The sequence below is a fragment of the Mirounga leonina genome, unplaced genomic scaffold, assembly GCF_011800145.1.
Source record: "Mirounga leonina isolate KUSES-001 unplaced genomic scaffold, KU_Mleo_1.0 Mir_82, whole genome shotgun sequence".
Classification (NCBI taxonomy): Eukaryota; Metazoa; Chordata; class Mammalia; order Carnivora; family Phocidae; genus Mirounga; species Mirounga leonina.
The window spans coordinates 46,417,058-46,438,912 of NW_023270825.1; the positions used below are offsets into that span (position 1 = coordinate 46,417,058).

The 21,855-nt window shown below is 41.8% G+C and overlaps 1 protein-coding gene across 4 annotated transcripts in view; it reads right to left on the minus strand.

Moving 5' to 3' along the window:
• Positions 1-918: 918 nt before the first annotated feature.
• The window catches only part of FRMD6 (FERM domain containing 6), a 77,772-nt gene continuing 56,835 nt past the window's right edge, over positions 919-21,855 (minus strand). For all 4 annotated transcript variants that reach the window (XM_034993068.1, XM_034993064.1, XM_034993065.1 and 1 more), the window contains exons 8-14: positions 19,054-19,119; positions 18,125-18,193; positions 15,330-15,504; positions 10,918-11,253; positions 9,431-9,562; positions 5,796-5,887; positions 919-3,874 (exon numbers count right to left, since the gene is read on the minus strand). In XM_034993068.1, coding sequence (XP_034848959.1) covers positions 3,590-3,874; positions 5,796-5,887; positions 9,431-9,562; positions 10,918-11,253; positions 15,330-15,504; positions 18,125-18,193; positions 19,054-19,119 — 1,155 coding nt within the window. In that variant the 3' untranslated portion in view covers positions 919-3,589. The remainder of the gene's footprint in view (positions 3,875-5,795; positions 5,888-9,430; positions 9,563-10,917; positions 11,254-15,329; positions 15,505-18,124; positions 18,194-19,053; positions 19,120-21,855) is intronic.

The window sequence follows — 21,855 nt, forward strand, 5'->3', positions numbered from 1 at the left end:
GATTAGACAGGATGCGTGTCGTTGTGTCAGATACATAGCAGGTGACCAGACACTTTACTCACAATTTGCCAGATACACTGCAAAATTCACGAGTAACACCTCTACTGAGGTTTTGGATTGTATGCTTCCAAACGGCCACAATTCTATACAAGTTAAATGTTGGTTAGATTTGAAAACCCTCCTCTCTCCCACCTTCGTCCTCAGGGGCGTATTTTAACTATTACCTGATTGAAACCCCTTACAGCCCTCTGAATTATTAATCCCACCGTAGGGAAGAAAACCGGGGTAACGGGACGATAACGGCCGCCCTTTCACAAGGCTGACCGGGCTCTTCAGACTCCTGTCCACCAACCGGAAGTGGAGGTGCCATCTCCATCCTTGGTGCCATGTGGCCCTCACCCTCAGCCTGGGGACTGCATGCTTGTAGACGTCATCACTTACTGTTTAAAACTGAAAACGTAACACGCCAAAGATGATTATTTTGTGGGCAAAACCAAAGTGGTTACTTTAATTGAAAAAAATGAAAAAGATTCTACTTTACTGAGTGCTTTGAGCCCCTCAACTTGGGCGTGCATGACAGCTGGCTGCCACAGCCTCTTGGAGCCTTGGTTCCTTCATCTCTAACTTGAGACGAAGACTAGCACCTGCCTTATGTGCATATGAGGATGAAAGGAGTTAATCCACGAACTCCTAACACACGTGGGACGGGCACAGCACGTGGCAGGGCTCAGCCTCCGTCCTCACGAGCATCCCCGCCACAGGGCTGTCCGTCTGGGAGCTCTACCACACTGGACCTTTAGGATGTCCCTCCAGGTGCTCTGTTATAGGAAAGAAGAACACAAAGAAAACATTCACTTCTTAATGCCTCTTGCTTCACTGAGAACTCTAATTTAAAAAAAAAAAAAAGGCACTTTAAAGACAAATAAAAAGTAACTTTATTGACTGCTAATCTTACCATGAAATGCCTATAAGAAATCATTACAAAATAATGCAGTTTTCTTTTACACACTTTTGGTATCATCCTGATATGATGATCCTTTCACAGAAAGGATTATTTACAGTTTATGTAGATATAAAGCTCATTGTTGCAGATACAAATGTAGATGCAGAGAGGCCATATATACCAAACGGGTATACCGACTAGCAACGATATTAACAAATGCAGAATAAATTACAGCTTCATACGTTTCTTTTCCTTTTTTATTGTTTAAAACAATTTCCAAATACAAAATGTCGATAACCAAAATGGACTTTCATATACATATATATAACTCTGCTGCAAACTGGATCAAAAAGCAAAAATGTTCCTCAGCATGTTTCAATTTTTGAAAACCCACAAGACTATTATTCATAAATCCAACTGAAAAGAGGGTGTGCAAAACCACCAACAATGCTGGCAAAACCCTGAAGACCTGATTCTGGTTGAAGTACAGAGAAAATAAAGCACTAAATACTTAATTAAATATGCTTTTGTCTTGATGTTTGCAAGAAACACTAAGAGCTAAGGAAATGCACCACATTATGATCTGGGCTCTTTACAGTTAAACCTCCCAGGACTCGTCTCTGAAGCATCTATACGAAATGGTGGATTATTTAACGACTTACTTGTAAGTGAAGCAGTCATTGGCTGGTCCTTCTACCCTTTCGTACAGAAGACTGAGATACTTTTGTACATTCTGGTATCTGAAACTTTGGTTCTTTTAGAACTTTTGATAAAAGCAAAATAATTTCACGACTACAGAACCCTACAGAACTTCTGTTCCTTTACCGGTGTCGGGTGGAACTGATCTGACCGGGCTTGGAGTGCGGGTGCACACCCACATGCAGGCGTGCAAGGGCGGCCCAGGCGGGCAGGTCCGTGTTCTCCATGCGTTTATCATACTGACTCCCACCCACGGGGAACACCGCATGTTCCGCTGTACCCGAAATCTATTTCTTTGTGACCTGAAAACTTAATTTTGTATAAAAATATGACTGTTTCTTTAGAAAATAATATATAGTTTTTTTTTTAAGAAAACCTGGCAGATAGAAAAAATGGTTTATCAAAATATGGTAAACAAATGTTATAAAATATGAAATCATTACAAACATCTCCTAGAAAGACATTGTGCTAAAGTTCTCTCCTGAAGTGCGAACAACATTGTTACTGTACATCTAAAGGTTAATAGATTCACTCTCCTGACGTGGTTTCATTCTATATCCTAACAGCAGTGGCAGTAACTCTTAAAAATGGCCCTCTCTCAAACGCTAACATTCTCTGTACACTTTTAACTTCGAAATTAAAACAGAAAGACACCCTCCGGAGCCATGGTTTTAAACCCTGTTTCGTATTAGCTCCATTCGGAGCTTTAAAGGAGAAGGCAGGTCCACCTGGACCTCACTACAACAGACTGAGTTTATTGGCCTGACGTGGGACCCAGACATCGTTACTGTTTTTAAAGCAACCAGGGCTGAGAATCACGGCAAAAGACCCACGAGAAACAGTCACTCTTAACTCTACATATATTAACTGATTGTCTGTAGGTATCATTCATTCAGTGACACATCCTCCATACTCCACAAGAAAGACCACATACACAAGAACAGTCATGGGAGCCAAGAAGAAGAGTTAGTAAGCTTTAAACACATACAGACACACGCAATCTCAGGTACTTATATATGTATAACATATACATACAGTTAGGGTATTTTGGTTAAGCAGAAACTAGCATTACCATAATTGGTTCTTGATTAAAACAAAACACCAAGCACAAACATCTTCTAAGGCATTTCCACAGTTTTAACAGAAACTGGTTTTGTTAACGCCACAAAATGCACAATGACATGAACACCACTGATTCGTTCCTCAGATGACAAACTCCACTGGGTCCTAGAGCCTTCAGGGAGAGCAGGAAGGGGACACAGCACCGACTGGGCGTGAAGGAGTCAAAAGGCATCATAGCACACAGAGCCTTCTGGTTATTGCTTCACTCACGTCTTCTGGACCTGGGCTGAGCTTCTGGTATGTCCGTATCTTTGGCTTGCTAGAGCTACAGGACTTTGACCACTTCATTAGTGCTCACTTTGGGACAGCCCCAGTGAGGCAGCAATGGCTACGTAGTGGGCACCGGTCTCTCCGTTAAAAGGAGAGACCCTTCTCTCCTCCCTCAAACCACGTGCGTGAGGGAGTAAAACACACAAAAAAAATTACAAGCAAACAAATAAACCTAACAACATCTTTCACATGATAAAAAAAAATGCGATGTCACGTAATCAAACGAAGAAACAAAACGAGGAACAAACACACCATGATTCAATATTCCGAAGGCTTGGTAACCAGTAAAGCACATTTCCTTCCAAAGGATCATGAACTTCCGGGCACTTGTCTTGCTGTACATTCTCCGCAGTTCTTTTATCTCTGTGTAATACTTAAAGTGCAATTGTCCCAAGGCTTTTATTTCCATCGCAAGTTATCATCAAGAAAGAGCTATGTTCTGGGGTGAAGAGAATATGGCACAATACTTAAAAGAACGAACCATGGCTTTCCAGCCTCCAGCCAACAGCAGGCTGCCTGTAGGCCTATGGAGAGCTAGCTGTGCGCAGACGTACTTTATACAACAAACTCTGGAACTTCATCATGAGTGAGATCCAGAGAAAAGTACTTGCTGGTTCTTTTGACTGGAAAAGCATCTTGGATGTTGACACACTGCTGAGCCAAGCAGCTGTTGCAGTAGAGGCCTTCCTCATCCAGTTCGTGGCCACACCCAAAAGTGTAGCTCTGAGCAGCGTCTTGACATAGACCTGCAATGCGCAAGAAGTCTTTCTGGTAAAGTCTGATGTCATCAAGGCTCAAGCTGTGTCGATCGGTGGAGGTCTTTGGTTTCCGACATATAGTCTGCAAAATAAGGGAAGGTTAAAACAACCTTAAGAGTATAGACCAAAGTGAGAGGTTAGCAGTATTTGCTCTTGTTAAGAGAGAGGCTGCAAAATCATAGAAGGTTATGGAATCTTTGTATGTCGGAAAGTGTGATTTCTGATCTGAGATTTCTGGGCCCCTGAGGCCCTGGGGGGAAAATGTCACCACCACCACCAGTAACAGCGGCGAATGTGCACTGAGCCCTTATGTGCAGGCCCTGACCGTTCAATCTTCCAGTCAGCCCTACGAGGCCAGTGCCATTATTCTCCCCATTTTACAGATGAATAATCTAAGGCAAAGGAAGTAAATACATCAGGAACCCAACTGTCAAGAAACAGTCTTAAAATAGGGCTGGATAGGTAAAGATAGGGCCCAATTTTTTTTCCCCCACTAGAATATGACAAGTCAGCATGGTAACACTCTCATGCTGAGGTCTGTTATTATTTTAATAAGAAGTGGGGAAACGAACCAATTATTATTCAAGAAACACAATTTAAAGCATTGTTTTTTTTAAAAAGCTAGGATTCTTGGATCGAAAAATAATACAAAGTACAAAAAAGGCTGGGAGGCAAGAGGCAGCTCCCGAACACTCTAAGTGGTATTCTGCCAAATACTTCACACAGCGGGCAGCAGACTTCTAGAACTCATTATCCCAAGAAGTGCTACTGGCTGAAAATATAAATAGGTTAAAAAGTGGTTCAGACAATTGCATGAATGAAAGATACTTACTGGGTGATTTAAGGAAACAAGGCATGGCCCTCTCAGCTTGTGCTGCTGAACACCACAAAAGCCAACCCTTGTTAGAGTTAAGTGATCGAGTGTTGCTAAAGGCAAAAGTGCCAGGAGGATAGAACAGGGTCTGAGCCCAAAAACATTTTATTAGGAAGTAACCCATCTGAGCACTCCCTGAAGATGCTGATCGCCTGTACTCAGGCAGGCTCCCCAGGGGCCACCGGGCGTCTCCCACAGAGAACGCACTAGGTCCTCACTGCAAATCCATGCGACAGGCATACAACGGTGCTTCCCGCCTTGCCACTGTGGAACCTGATCCCGAGCTGTGTCCCATGGACATTTCTGTACAGTCAGACCTAATACCGCCGGCGGGGGCGGGGTGGGGTGGGGGGCGGGTAGAACTGGGGGGGCAAACCTGAGCAGTGTGACCCTGGAGCTTGTAATCATCATGCTACACATACTGCTTTAGCAATGACTCACTGGAGCACTCAAAAAAATATTTAATAAAACATCAGGTGCACATTAAGGCTACTTAAATGAGAGAGCGAAAAGGGAGGAGAGAAGCACACACAGAAGACAAAAAAACAAAAAAGAGACGTTCCGAGAGAGACGCATAAAAGGAGAGAGCAAGAGAATGCTCAGGAAGCAGAGGTGAGAATCAGTTGCAGAATAAATCCAGATGCTGCAACCATGAGTTTCAGAGTGTTTTATCTTTTGATATTTTAATAGTCTAGCCAGCGATCACAGGTTATCGAACAGCCTCACTCAGCATGCTTAGAAAATTCAATCTGAATGGAAAAATCAGAGTGTGGACACATTTCTGCCATGACACACCTGACGAGAAAATTATTCTCCCAGTTGTTGAGGTAATAAATACACACACACACACACACACACACAGTTAACCTGAAGTTTGAGGTCTAGAGGCTTCCCAGCTATAAAAAGTGTTAAAGTATACAATTTATCCAAATAGAAATCAACTTAAAGATGAATGCAACTAGCAAATAAAATGGACATAAATTCAGAACAAAACTGAAATGTCCCTAGTAAGAATCATTTCCTTAGGGTTTTTTAAATTTTTTGCTCATTTATATAAATATAACTCTAAGTTCTATTTAGTTTTCTATAGCTTTAGTACCCAATTTAAATTTTCCAATCCCTTCTGTACCTGCGGAAGAGAATCAGTGCTCTGGCCGCGAAGCTTGACAACGGTTTCTGAGGAGCTGGAGCTAGAAGAACCGATTTCTTTCACAATCAACCCTAAAGTAAAACACAGAAGAAGAAGAAAAAAAAAAAAACAAAACAGAGAAGATTTCCTGTTAGTCATACCTCTTGCCACATATCTGACATATACAACCACCAAGATTGAGAGGTCAAATATTAACCATTACTGAAAAATCTGTTACTCTTCCGTGGTGGACAGCCAGGACGGAACAGATTCTGTCTCTTGTCTTACAGTAAATAGGGAGGAGCGGGAGAGGAGTAAATGTGGGGTTAGAGGACAGGAAGGAGTTTAGAGTCTGATTTTTCTAAACGACAACTTCTCATTAAGCTATTTATGAAGTAACAAAAAGAAAGACTGTAGGTGTAAAGCAGTTTATCGCCTCAAGTTTCTCCACGTTCCACAGAGCACAAAGTCTGAACTTAACCCCAGCTGAACCGCGACATGGCATTCTATGCTTGCTTCCCCTTAGATGTGCAGTGGTTTAGTGGGGGGTCTGACCTCTGGAGTCACACGGATCTGGGATGGAACTGGGCCCAGACGAGTAATTGGCTGTGTATGCTGGCCAGTGACTGTGCCTCCCTGTGTCTTAAGTCTCCTATGAAGTGGGGCTGCAAGCAGCATTCATCCCACAGAGTTTAAGGATGACTGAAGAGCAAATGCATGGCAAGGGCAAGGTGTCGGGCCTGCCTGCAGGACACACTCAGCTCACAGGAACGCCTCGGGCTGACAGGGGCCCTGTGGCACTCGCCTCCTGCAGCAGATCCTACCGGGGAAAGGCCACAAATGGGAGGTTGCCCTGAACATTCGGTTCTGTACCTCTGAGAGCAACAGGGCCCCTAATCACCCTAGCACTCAGGGGCAATCCGCTAATACTTTGGCAACAGAAATCCAGGGCTGAAACCTCCCTCTGCGTCTGTGACACGTGAGTGAAGCACCAGAAACCAATGTTTCCGGCGATAAAACCACTAACAAGAACTGGAGACACGAGTGAAGATGACCACTGACATTTTTCTTGCAGGCAGATGAAGCACATCAGTCAAATCCCAGAGCCTCAAGGCCAAATGGCTTCTCAGGTAAAGTACATTCTCACCTTATAAAAAAAGAACCCTGAGTAATGGGATTTTTATTTAGCTACTGCTAATAACCTCAGAAATGGCCTTTTGTATTCTCTTTACTCTTTAGAAATGACTCATGATTCAAGTGACTAATATAGGCCTTGCATATATTAAGTGTTTGATAATTAATTCAACTGAAACACAAAAGGAAGACATTCTTGGTTTACATGTAGACAGTTTAAAAACTCTCAGGTGGATATTTATGTTTTGGGGGTGGTACAGACTGCTTTAGTAGGGGGTCTTTCTTTAGAATATCCTTGTATTTTATTTATTTATTTATTTTTTTTTTTAAGATTTTTATTTATTTATTTGAGAGAGAATGAGAGAGAGAGAGCAGGAGAGGGGGGAGGGTCAGAGGGAGAAACAGACTCCCTGCCGAGCAGGGAGCCCGATGCGGGACTCGATCCTGGGACTCCAGGATCATGACCTGAGCCGAAGGCAGTTGCTTAACCAACTGAGCCACCCAGGCGCCCCTAGAATATCCTTGTATTTTAAAAAGCTTTAAACTCTTAACAAATCTCACAGAAAGATGTGGACTAGTGCACTAGGACCTGGGATGGGTCCTCCTGGATTTCCTGGTAACTGTGCTCTTGGCCACTATGCCTGTAAATAATCTGCTCCCAAACCCAGACTCTGCATTGGATAAATCAGCATCAAGTCTGGTGGTCAGAATACTAAACCGACATCTACCTAACTTTTATCACTACTCAATCTCAGCTCCACATTTTAAAAACAATGTTTAAATGCTCAAACTGTAAAGAATTTGGAAAAGTAGGATGATGCAAGAAAGAAAATAAGATCATCTATAACCCCATCATCCAGAGAAAAGGCTATTAATATTTTTATGTATTTTTCCACATACACATATATATTTTTATAATTTGAGATCCTACTGTTTATACAATTTGTGCTGTTTTTCCTGCCTATCTTTCTCATATTATTAAATATCCTTTGAAAATCTCATTACTTAATGGCCAGAACACAACTTTTCATTGTTAACTGTTTAGGTTCTTTTTCCTTTTCTTTGCTATTATAAATAACATTACAAGAAGTATTTTTTGTATATAAATCTTTTTAAACCGCTACCTTATTTATACTTTATTCAAAATTACAAAATCTTATCATAAAAATTAAACATAGAAATATATAAATAAAAAGCAAAACTCTGCTTCCCTCACACCTCCTCGTCCCATAGACACTTTGGTATGTATTGTTTATACCATTTTCTTTCCACAACAATACACATGCATGCATCGAGAGCATGATATCCATGCACCTATAATGTGCATATAATTGTATGTTTATATTTAATATATATTAAAATGTATTTATAAGGAAAAATGTCTGTGTAATAAAGCAAATGGGCAAAAAACAAAAGGGGCCAAGTTTGGTACAAGAACTCTAAGCGTGACTAGAGCAAGCAGCCTGACGAATCTGTGTTGGTTCAGCAGAAGGATTCTCTGTAACCACTGGCAGGCTGGCTCCTGGCGGAGCATCTGGAGGCCATAGGTCAACAAGTGAAATTACAGATTAAATGCCAGGATGAGAGGACCATGTGTGCTGGCCTTGTTCATCTCTGATTCCCAGCACCTGTTGCAGGGGTGATGCTCACTATTGGGGACCGTGGGTCTTGACAGAGCAATCACAGGTCACCCCATTGTAAACAGGGTCTTTCACTCAAAGCTCGACATGGCTGAACAATAAGCACCTGCGCCATGTCCACACTGCTGATTCCTAACGCGTTTTTGTACAGAACGGAGACCAAGTCATGAAATGTGACAAGAGCCATTAGGAGTGACTGAGGCTTAAAAACAAAACCCATAGTGCTGTTTGATTTTTTTTTTTTAGGGTAACATCTTTTATTTGGTAGAAATAGATATTACGTATTATATAACCTTATACTAGGGTTCCAGTGAATGCATTTTTTCTAATAGAGTTAATCGAATATGGGATTTAGTAAGAATGTCTTCTTATGTCAAACTTTTTTGACACCTCTTTCCTCTAGACTCCTACACCCAGTATGATATGGTGGGGAAAACAATACAAAACAAACCCGGAGACCTGACTTGTGTTTCTAGCCACACAGCATTTGTCCCCCTAATCTACAGGATTTCTCATCTGTAAAAAGGTCTCTGAGGCCCCTTCTAGATGTAGTACAGGATTCTCTGATTATCGTTTAAAACAGCAAAACAAAACAACAACAAGAGAAAACTGTATTTTACCACTTTGTCCAGCGCTTGCGGTAGAAGATGCTAATTCCCAATCCTAGGTGCTTCCTCCCCTTCCTTTCCCTTTCTTCCTCAGAAGAAACTCAATCCTGTAGTCTATGGTACTGACTTGGAAAGGTTCTGATTCCAGTCCTGTCGGACCTAGAGCCCCACCCAACCCTTCTATTTTCTGAGGCACCTGCTTCTCAGCCTGGGACAGTCCACTGCTTAAGGAGAACTTCCCTTAAGAGCTCACCAGAGTGTCCATTCAGCTTCCGCGACATGAGCATGTCCTCAGTGATATAGATGCACATGTCTGGGCTGACTTCCAGAGACTCTTCATTCATCTGCTCCAGGTCCCTGGGGTCATCGACCAGCATCTCTATTTCTGACACAGAAGAAGGAAAAGACATTTGGGGATATGAAGGTAAATGGACACCAGAATTCATAGCCATACTTTGAGGGAGGCTATGTGATTATCCATATTCTAAAACAGATTTGCTAATAAGAATCTACAATAGGAAACTCTAGGGACAATTCTCAACTAGATGAATTTGTTCTCTTTTTTCACAGGATCGCCGTTTATCTACATGTCTTCTCATGCCATGATTTGACTGTCAATTATTCTTTACTCTTTAAGAAAGAGGGAAAGAGAAAGGGGCGCCTGGGTGGCTCAGTTAACTGACGCTTGATTTCTGCTCAGGTCCTGATCTCAGGCTTGTGAGAGCGAGTCCTGAATCAGGCTCCTCACTCAGCACAGAGTCTGTTTGTCCCTCTCGCTCTGCTCCACCCTTTGTACATGCTCATGCTCGCATGCGCTCTCTAAAATAAATAATAAATTAAATCCTAAAAAAAATTAAAAAGAAGGAAAGAGCTATAGCACCTTGCTGAGATGACAAAGGGTAAACTGAGACTGACAGGCTGTTTGCCTAAGGCCGCAGCACAATGAGTAGTTCACGAAGCTCCCCATTTCCCATTGCTGCCTACTCACAAGGCATTTCAGGGACTTCATTTGAGATCCGCATGAATTCTATAGGAACCAAACCAAGCAAATGTGCTGCATTTGTCCTTAATGAAGTCAGTATCTTTTTCCCAAACCTGACTGCTATAGCACTTGAGGCAGTAAAATAATAAAAAGGATGCACACATGAGCTACGTTTGGCTGGAGGTCTCGTTTTATCTCCTTAACAGAGAGTTAAGCAGCCAGGTGCTAATTTCTATTCTATTCCCAGAGTTCCAGTTGCATAGGAGGAATTTAAGAAATACTAAATAACCAATGGCCTGGGCTCAAATCTTTTTTTTTTTCCCCCTGCAAAAAGTTGAAGACATTTCTGTCACTATCACTGCATCTACTCTGCTGTCCTAACCAATGCCTATTTAACCTGGGAATCAGAAACGCAGCCGTGAGCGCCGCAGGGCTGACCTCTACTCTACTCCACAGAAACCGCTAGGCCTCGGAAGCCACCAGCATCCAAGCCTGTGGCTGCCACGGATCTCACCGCCAGAGGAACGCTTTCTTCACACCCAAGCAACTCCACCAAATCGGGGGGGGGGGGGGGGGGGGGGGGATGAAACCCCCCCCTTCTCGGCTACTACTACTTGGAGCGGCGCCCCACACATCAACTCTCCAGGACCGCTATGTGAAAATAATACTAGGCCAGCCGGAGGAGGGGGCCGGGGCCGGGGCCGGCGGGGCAGCGCGGCGAGCCGGGCGAGCCGGGCGAGCCCCGGCGGGCGGCTCACCGTCGTCCTGCGAGTCCTCCTCGAGCCGGTCCTTGCCGCTGCTCTCCACTCCGGAGGTGTGCGAGCTGCCGTGGCTGGTCATGGAGCTGCAGGTTCTCAGCTTGCGGTGGACCGCGCTGCCGGAGTAGCTGTCCTCCGGCCCCGCGTCCCGGGGCTTGGGGTCCGCCTCGATGCCCGAGGTGTGGGAGCTGCTGTGGCTGGCGGTGGAGTGCCGGGACAGGCGCCTGTGCTTCCCGCTGCCCGCGCTGCTCCCGCTGGCCCGGGACCGCTTTTCCAGCTGGTCCACGTCGAGGTCCAGGCTGTCACTGATGTAAGACTCCCGGTACTGCTTCTTCTCTGCGTGGGGAGGAGCAGAGCGCGCCGTTACAGTCAACCAACCCAGAGCGCACGGCCGGGGAGCGGAAGTGAGTCACCCGGCCAAGAGGCAGGGGGCTGCACACCCAGAATCTAGGGGCTGGGGGTGGTGAGGACTGGGACAGGAGCTCAACTTCAGAAGACTGCAAATGAGTATCAGCCGGAACAACAGATATGAGGGAGTATTTGAACCACTCCAGGAGTTTTAAAGCTTCAAAACTGGAGAAGAGTGCTCTTCCGTGTAGAGTCGCCAGGCCACCTCTTGTCTGCAAACTGCTATGGGTCCACAGTGACATGGGTTCAGTAAGTGGGAATAAATACTCAGAAGTTTTTAGAGCGATGGGACATCGCCATGCCAGCCACTGTTGTGATTTTGCATTATGCCGAAGATCAGTCCACAACAGATTGGAAATTTTAAAATAATTTCAGAAGCACTGTTATAGAAGACTGTTAAAGAAATAGAATTATACTAATTGCCATTGATTTTATTTATTCAATTTGGCCTGTAATTAGTTTAGTTCTGACTGTTGAATATAATTTAAAATAGAACTATTCTTCTGCAAATTTCTTCCAAAGAGTTCTAAAATTCAGTTTTTCATTAATGAAGACTCCTTTTCTCCATCTGGGGTGAACTAGTGAGGCTTTATTATCTATTTAGATAATAGATACCTATTTGGTGATTTATACCTGTGTGGCCTCTGACTGATAAAACTGTTCTTTCATAGGTCAGTGCCATTCTTTAACACAAAGACATATTAGAAAGTCCCTTTTATCAAATGCTTAACTAACCATTACATTAAAGCACCAATCACAACTGAGTTGCAGGTATACAATAATACCTTTGTGTTACACGTCAAAATTTTAAAACAGCGAAGTAGTTCAGATTCTTTGTATTCTTAACACTGATGAGAAATAACACATTAGAACAATGTGAAAGATGGAGAATGCACTTGGGGAAGGTTAAATTGATATTATTTCAGAAACTGCTAACTTGTAGACTAATTGGGTTCTCAGGGGCCTATTGATGGATTTAATTGTCTTGTTTCTTGGGTAAGTGAAAACACTTGCACTCCTGATGTCTAAACCCAACTCTGAAGTATAATCACCACGGGCTCCCCAGAGAGGGAAGGAGCATCAGCAGAAAGAGAAGGTATGCTTTCCAGGAAGCAATGTACGTTTCTGCACCCGGGCCATTCCTATCAATTCTAAGGAATCAGGCTGCACCACAGCAGCGAGTATGCATATAGCCCACACGGAAAGCAGACTGGGGTTGGATACCAGAGCCCAATGCACACACATCTGAGACAAGTCTCACGTTCATCATCTACAATCCATCTTTTAGAGCGAGACTGGGTTCTAAAGATTCCTATTTTCTGAAGGCAACAGTGGTTGAGATGAAGATGGAGACCTAAAGGGGTTTGCAAAATTCTCATACAATTTCTATTCACGGTAGTTTCAAAATAATAGCCATGGGGCACTTGGAAGGTGGAAAGCAAAGAGAAAATAGTTTTCTAAAAAATTCTTCAGGGTGCTGGAATTCTAAGACAATTGGGAATTATGGATCTAATAACTTAAAAGCTTTTCTACCTTTTTACAAATAGCCCTTTTACTCCCAACCTTTCCCAGAGGTTCAGACTCAATTACAGTTACTCTATATTCATTACTATACCAGAACATAAGCACTCACCAACCCATTCTCTACCTCATAGGAGCCTAGCCTAAATCTACTTCCTCTCAACGTGTCAGAGCAGCCTCGGTGTTTTATGTGGCTGGCCAGTGTTCCCTTCTTAGGGCTGAATCACTTAGACCCAGTGCAAACAGTTAAGAAGTGTCACACTACTCTGTTACAAACTGAAGGAAATGTTTACGTAATTCTAATAAATTATGTAATTTATTTCAGAATAAATTCTGAAATTTATTCTAAGACCTTCAAAATGCAACCCCTCACACCTCCCTAGTAATCAATGGTGTCAACTGCACAAATCATCAATATGTTGGTGTTCTTTGTATTCCCTTTGTTGTAGAAGCCCAGAGACCACAAAGCTTTTTATACATGATTTTGGAACAGAATGCAGTCAGTGTGACCTCTTGACATAAGACCTAAGAATAAGCTCCAACTGTTGAATCAAGTTGGGTTAAAAAACCTTTCTCATGACAAAAGCTTTTAATGCTATGGAAGAATTCTTGTGATCATTTTCTACTATAAAATGCTAAAAGAGTATTTCAGACAAGGTGACTCTCAATAAAAGGAAAATACAGTCTCTTTTTGTGCTGGGTTTTTTGTTTGTTTGTTTGACTAAATGGACACTGGGAAAAGAGCTTTCTTGTAAGAATGAAGCCCTTACGTGTGGATGAGATAAATGGAGTCAGGTCAAGGCTGGCCCAGAAAAACTTAGTTCAGGTTTTCTTTAGACCTAGAAGAATCTCTAAGTAGAAGAAACTAAGTATGTTTTCTTTAGAAGAAAAAGAGAGATGTCCCCTCAAATCTATCTACATTTATCCAAATAAAAAATCCAATTTACACCTTTATCACTCCTTCATTGCCCTCCTCATGTAAGCCCCCAAATATGCATGTAGTACTATGTATGGTAAGAGACAAAACCCTGCCCTCGAACAACTGAAAATTCCTTGTAATTTTACCTTAGAACCTGTAAGGGAAGTTCATGAATTCTCTCAGGCTCTAAAGTGCTCCCCTTAAGGTCATCTAAATAAGAATTTATGAAAATGCTGATGGCAAAGGTCATGGAATGAATTTCTCAAGGCCCCATAACCTGGCCACTTAGGAATGTGGCCAATTTGGCAAATGATGGGCTCTACACTGAGGTCACCTATTCTTCCAAGTTTCCTTGGTGCTTCTGTCCCATCTTCATTCCTCCTGATATTCATGTCAGCATTGGAGAGATGTATCTGTTCTACCGATGAGTCACCGTGGGGAGGAACTGGCTGTGTGGCAGCAGAGGAAGCCAATACATCTGGCAGTTATGCCAATTCTCTCCAAAGACAGAAGCACTTTGGTGGCAGACAGTGGGGGATGATTCATGTTCTGATGGCTGCTTAAAATGCAATGGCATCTCCAAACTGTGTCTCATTTAGTTAGAGATAGCTTTTGAGAGATACCAATCAGATGTGCAAACCTCTATATGGTTTTTTGGTTAAGAGGACAGGTATTTGCCTGGTTTCTGTGGGAAAGGTGGGGTCCAAGAGGTCAATATTTGTTTCAGACATGGACCCAAGATATGAATCTGCATCCAAATGTTCATGCAGATATCCTAAATCTAATCTAATTGAATTATAAGAATTACTACAATGTGAATTTGCAAAACAAATTGAAGACATTAAAATAGGCAAATATACAAAGTAGCATCTGGGGGGATTAGAAGCTGGAGTGTGTTAAATGGAGTCACCCTGGGGTGCCACAGCTCAAGATAAAGGGCTGTCAGGTTCATATTGTAGAGCTGAAGTCTGCTGCCTTCCTCTTCCTTACCATGACTCGTCCCCCTTTTCAGGGGCCCCAAATGGATTGCTCTTTTCTGTGTCTCAGCAAAGCCCCCACAGGACTGGCTTACAAAATCCTTGAGTGAAAACTTCTTTCTCCTTTGTCATTCTGCTCACCTCGACTTGGGGGCCTCCTGGCAGTCTATAAGAGAGACTGGAGACATTTCTGTCACCCACCTTTATTGTCACTCTAATCTAAGGAATAACTGCACTGGAAAAAAATTCCAGATTCCAAGGTGCTCTGAGTCGCAGATAAACCTTGGCCTGCACCTTCATGTGGTGGCTTTCTGTAAGGGTCTTCAAGGCAAGTGTGGGAAAATTTAAAGAGACTGTACTCAGGGACAGCTAAATGACAGCGATAACCTCAGGTATTCTGGACAGGTGCTACAGCTGGTGGGCCTCAAGGCTAACCCTGGTCTTCCAGGACAGTGATGAGATGTGAACAGGAACGCTGCTCTGAATCTGGAGAAGCCCAACCCTCGGGGCCTCTTCTTCAGGGCTCTCAGGAGCAAGGGGCCACAGGCGGCAAAGGCACCACTTGCCCCCCCCCCGCTGCGCCATACCTTCGTTCTCCTCCAGCTTCCGGATGTGGCGCAACACAGGCTGCAGATTCATGTAGAGACGGTGGCTGTTGCTGAGGAGCTGCAGGAGGTGTCGGGAACGCATGGGGCACCCCGTGTAGTAGATGAGCTTCCTGGCCGAGGGCAAGCCATCTGGCAAAATCTCAAATTTCTTACCCTGTGGAGCAAAAGCATGAGTCGGATTTGGGAAGAGAAGTCTCTCACCAGCCAAGGTCCCCTTCACTCTCTTTTTAGTAAGGAAAACCACAGGCTCAGAACTAGATGTAGAAAGCTCCATTCAAAATTCACTGAGAGATAAATTGTTGTTTTTCCATTCAAAAATGTCACAGGACAAGGTTTACCAAAAATTCAGGGAAGTGTCTAGCCAGGGTCTTCCAGTAAACACTGACTTGGGTATGATGGTCGAGGAGTATCTTCGGTTTCTCTGGCTAGTGGGGCCATTTACACAATAGAGAAGGGCCCATCATGAAAGCATCTTCAAATGCAATTCCAACACCCTAATTCAGCAAACAAGATGACAGATTCTAGAAGCATAATGCATTCAAATATTTGTTAAACACTATGTACCAAACACTGTGCTAGTCACTGAGAAAATGACAGTGAACAGGGCAGACAAGGTCCCTATCTTCAGAGAGATATTCTGGTGGGAGAGATGGTACATAAACACAAAATAACTATCATTTGTGATAAACTCAGGGGAGGAAATAAGGAGTTTTGATAGAAAACACTACTAATTCCTATTTAGGGTTAAGAAAAGAAATGGAAAAACTTCTTTAGCTGGATCAAAGAGGGAGGCTGGACGGAGGGTAGGCACCTGGCTGACTCAGTCAGTAAGAGTATGCAACTCTTGATCTCAGGATGGTGAGTTCAAGCCCCACGTTGGGCATGCAGTGTCTTAAAAAAAAGGGGGAGCTGGAAGCTAGAGGGACAGTTGGAGGGATGAGAAAGGAAGAGATATAATTATCTCTATCAGTAGAGATATAAGGAATCTCATTCTTTAAGCCTGGGATCATTAACAAAGTTCATTAACATAAGTTGAGGGTGAGAGTTTGGCAAAGTTTCTTATAGTTATGGGATAGTATAAATTCCTTCACCTCTCCTATTAATGAATACGGCGGCAGGACTGCAAAAGGAATATTCCAGACATAACAATTCTCAGCCAGAGTGGAGAAGTAAAGCAAAGAGGGAGGCATCTTCTAACTACACACTTAAAGTCAAAACAAAACAATAAGGCTTTGTGTATATCAGTTGGGGATGGAGTTCTCACCCTTCGACTTTTCATTTTAAAGGAACCACTAGTGGATCCCAATGCCAGGATGGTAATAACTGCCACTTAATGAGCACTCGGCAGGTATTAACTCATTTAATCCTCACAATTAAGCCTATGAGGGAGGACCAATTATCCCCAGTTGGGAACAAAAAAACCAAGGCACACAGGTTAAGTAACTTGCTCAAGGTACTACAACTTGGGCAGGACTGGGCTGGCCATGACAAGAATCATCTGGGAAATTCATCAAAATAGATGCCTGGTCCCCAGTGCACACTCACTGAATCAAAAATCTCTTGGGGAGGAGGATGAGGCTCAGAAATTTTTATCTTAAGCTCCTCAGATGAGGCTGATGCACAACTCAGTTCAGGAACCACTGAGTCCAGGACCCTGAAAACACTCAATTTCATAAGTGCATTTTATTACTACTCAATTTGGGACATGACAGGGCCAAGTGGGGTAATAATTTGCTCATTTTCATATCGCTCAGATTCTTTTACAAAGGGCCTGGATGAGAGACAGCAAGTGAAGAGGAGGCAGGTCAGGCCCCATTCGATGTATCAGTAAAGTGGAATCAGATTGAACTGTGCCCAAGTAATTAAAATAATGTAAAGTCAGGAACAGGTCTTTTGACTTCACAGGGCAGTGTGAAGTCAGTGCCCGAATGCTGTTTGGCAATACAGCCCTCTATTTATATAGGCCATCTTCCTTATGGGAGAGAGGCACATGTGTACAAAACCTTATTTTCCTCCTTTCTTTGTCCATTTTTCCCAACAATTTCTGAACAAAGAAAAAAATATGGATTTTAATGACCACTAGATATACATATTATTAACTGTAATTCTTTGAACCCTACCAAAAACCAGATATAGCTGGCAAGGTAGAGAAACACCTAGGAAAAATCATGAATTTGCTCTTACAATAAAAAAAGGATACTATTCTCAATATTCTAAAAATAACAGCATTTTTCCTATTGAGAACTGTAGACCTTTCTTTATAATGATGAGTTTCAAAGAGTTAGATATTAATAGAAACATCTTGTTGTATCACTCTTTATTCTCTGCTCAAAAGAAGTAACTTCCAAAAGAACTGGCTAACCCCCATGCTATGAGTAATTTATCCTGTGATTATGGCTGTTTTCTGATCCCTTTGCTTTTAAAAATAATTCTGTTTGATAAACTCATCTTATACATTCCCCCACTACATTTCTTCTGCAACTAGAGTAACTTAGGATAGTGCAGTGGGACCCAGACCCACAAATTAAAATTAGTTATCTTCTTTGCTATAAGATTCTTTAATTTTAGGTTCACTACTGATGAGTGGCAAGGATTAAAACACATATAATAAGAATAGAAGAAAGCTAGTTGTCTTCTTTGTCAACTTTTTAAAAAAAATACCAACTTTTGTGCCTGGGACAACATTATTTTTAAAAACAAAACAGAAGAGGGAACAACAAAAATCCACAAAACAAACAACTGTGCTATTTTTTAGTCATTTATTTTAAACTTACCACAAACACCAACTTTCCAACATTTGTCCAGGGGAAATCATAAAGTAACTGTTTCTCTTCATCTAAATTCTGTGGAAAAAGTTATAATGCACACAGTGTTATGGAGGAAAATGCCAGACACTCTACAACGGCTGTAACTTCTCTCCTGGAAAACTAAAATGTGGTAATTAAAATCTGAAAGGGGTCCTCAACTCTCTTTGGAGATGTTCAGACAGTAATTAAAAGATTAGTGATACCAAACTGTAGCTCTGGGTTCCTGAGTGACTGCATTAACTGGTCTTTCAAGGTAATCTTTTCCCTTTGAGCCTATCCCTAAATTTAAATAAAAAGTCCAAGACTCAGGCATTCAAGAGATGAGAAAAGGCACTTAGACTTTCATAACTGGATATTTGCCTAAACCAAAGATGAGAGATCCTTATATTCTCCTTGGTCTCACAGAAAGAGGCGTTCTCTCTTCCCTGTTGATGGCTGTAGGATAATACTATTCTGCCTGCAAAAGTGTGACAGTTATTACTTATTCAAGGGACAGGCTTTATCAGAAAGTGTAATGGAAATTAAAATGTCTGGTCTGGCACTGTATTAAAATGTCATTTTTTTCTTTGCACAGTTATAATGCTCCAGAGGATAAAAGAGAATATATAAAATTAATACCCACGAAGAAGAATGTCTGGATATTAAGGATCTATTAGTGATGAACCTGGGCCAATCTTTGGCTTATTATTTTCTGTTCTGGAGGACTTATTACTGTTGAGGTTTGGACTGTATCACTTCATCTATCCTACATCATTCACATTTGTACTGGACAAACAAGAAGTAATGACCAATCAATGGCCAGAAATGAACCAGTGAATCTACCAAGGAGCAGGCAGGTGCAATGCCAATGTAAGACATAGTAGATACCATTTGACACTTATTTCTCATTTACTAACCTGAAAAATCTGTATTCCCCGCATGGTCAATCCAAGGGTCAGAGAAGCTTCAATTTCCCTTTTATCCTACAGAAATAAAATCATATGAAAAAGTATGTTTTTCTTGTATAATGGACAATTAAGCACCAAAGAAGAAAAACAGAAGGAGAAATCCCAGGATTAGAAAGTTTGTGACTTAAAATAACTTTGCTCAGGGTGCCTGGGTGGCTCAGTCGGTTAAGCGACTGCCTTCGGCTCAGGTCATGATCCTGGAGTCCTGGGATCGAGTCCCGCATCGGGCTCCCTGCTCAGCGGGGAGACTGCTTCTCCCTCTGACCCTCCTCCCTCTCGTGCTCTCTGTCTCTCATTCTCTCTCGCAAATAAATAAATAAAATCTTAAAAAAAAAAAAAAATAACTTTGCTCATCTTTCTGCATCCCTACTTTACTATAAGCTTTAAGAAAATCACGAGTACATATTAAATCAATAATGGTATATTCTACTTTTTAAACTACTAAGATTTCAAAGCATTAGTATTTTCACTATATTACATACACTCTCATATCTGACAATATTCTAAATTATTACATTATTGAAAACTCTGGTAAGACTATTTTTGCTGCTTATTTTTTTTTTTTAGCTTTCTACCTTTTCTCAGAGGTTAGAATGTTGAATATAATGTCATAGTTATATTCTGAAGGCACTAGATTTTATAGGTTTCAAACCATGTAACTCTCCAGCTCTGAAGCCAAAATCATAGGCAAGCCTAAATATTTAAGGTTGTCATCTCATGAGGATAAAAGGCTGAAAGGCTTTATATTCAGTTTGGAAAGAAAATACTTATTTCTAAGAAATTCAACTATCACTTGCCAATACGATATACCTTTTCTTTTTTTTACTTTATTTTACTTAAATTCAATTAACATATATTGCATTATTAGTTTCAGAGGCAGAGTTCAGTGATTCATCATTTGCATGTAATATGATACCCATTCTACCAGCTAAACCATAAACTATAAAAAAATAAATGACAATGAGCATATGGGAAAAAAAATTCCTGAAATGTTCTCTGAATTTTAAATGTACTCTGAAATTGGGCCACATCTTTTAAGTGCTTATCTGTAATAACGGGATATAAGGTATGAAGTTCAAAACAGAAAATAAAATTATTAAATAACTGAAATATTTTCATTATGAGTTTCCTCAGTAAAAATAAATGAGTATATTTAGTGCCAGTTTTCCCATGAACATGAGAAGATATGTGTTTAGAAAATGCATGCTCATCTGGCATAGTAAAGACAAGACAAGGCCTATTTTCACTATTTGGGCTGTTTTTTTCCAACGAATATGTTTTTATATCAAGAAAGGCACATACAGGGGCACCTGGGTGGCTCAGTTGGTTAAGCGACTGCCTTCGGCTCAGGTCATGACCCTGGAGTCCCAGGATCGAGTCCCACATCGGGCTCCCTGCTCGGCAGGGAGTCTGCTTCTCCCTCTGACCCTCCCCCTCTCATGCTTTCTGTCTCCCATTCTCTCTCTCAGATAAATAAATAAAACCTTTAAAAAAAAAAAAAAAAAAGAAAAAGAAAGGCACATACAGTATAGGGTTTAATGGGAGAAACCAATCTATCACTGGGAGTTTAGGTCAATCTCCTCCTCAAGGCTACCCTGACTGCTTTCGGAAGTAAGACTGTGCTCATAAAAATGCTGGCTGGGGGCAGGCACAAGGTGTGCGTTACTGAGAAAGGGACTCAGAAGTTTCTTTTCCCAGAATGCTTCCTGTCCTCTCTCTACTTTATTTCCACTTTACAAGCGGGTCTTAAATGAAGCAGTTTTAATGGCTTCTTGATTTCTCTAAAGAATGAAAACTCCGCCCATGTTTTAATGGCCACTTTGTTTCTGTAAAGAATGAAAACTCTGCCCAATATCTGTTTCCTCACTTCATTCAGTTACATTAATTATCTTGTTTTAAGCAGGTAAGAGGGTCATTTTCTATGCCATGCAGAAGTACCACACTGTAAGCAAATAAAAGATTAATTTGTAGGGGCTCCCGGGTGGCTCAGTTGGTTGGGCGACTGCCTTCGGCTCAGGTCATGATCCCAGAGTCCTGGGATCGAGCCCCGCATCGGGCTGCCTGCTCAGCAGCGAGTCTGCTCCTCCCTCTGACCCTACCCCCTCTTGTGCTCTCACTCTCTCTCGAATAAAAAAAAAAAGATTAATTTGTACACAAAAGATAAACTGAGGATAATTTACTAAAGGATTCTTAACAGGATTCTTTAAAATACCATTTCCCTATCAAATAAGGAGCAGCTGATATTTATTGAGCACTGATTAATGTGCCAGGCATTCCACCTGGTCATTTCGGATTCACTATCTCACAGAATTTTCCCAAACTTGTGAATTGTATAGAATCCTTCCCACTTCATAGATGGTCCAGGATTATAGTTATATTTGCCCAGGATCCCATAATAGTGGTGATGTAGGGTTTCTAATATCTGACTCTAAAGCCACACTCTTTCTTATACACCATTCTTGCTTCCAGTACATTTTAAAATACAAACGATTGTCAAATGTCATTTACTTGCATTTTCTCATATAAACTGAGGTGTCACAAATGAAATCTTTTAAGGAAAAAAAAAAAGTAACAATTCAGTCCTTCAGGAATTTGGCCAAAGAGCTCCTATGGAACTCAATTATGCCTCTCAAGGATGACAGGACATTAACGATGCATCTCTTGGGCATGGAAGTGAGGAAAAAAAATACCATTCTTTGGTACCTTATTAAGTTTTCTGAACCAGCCAGGAAGATTATCCAGTAATGCAGC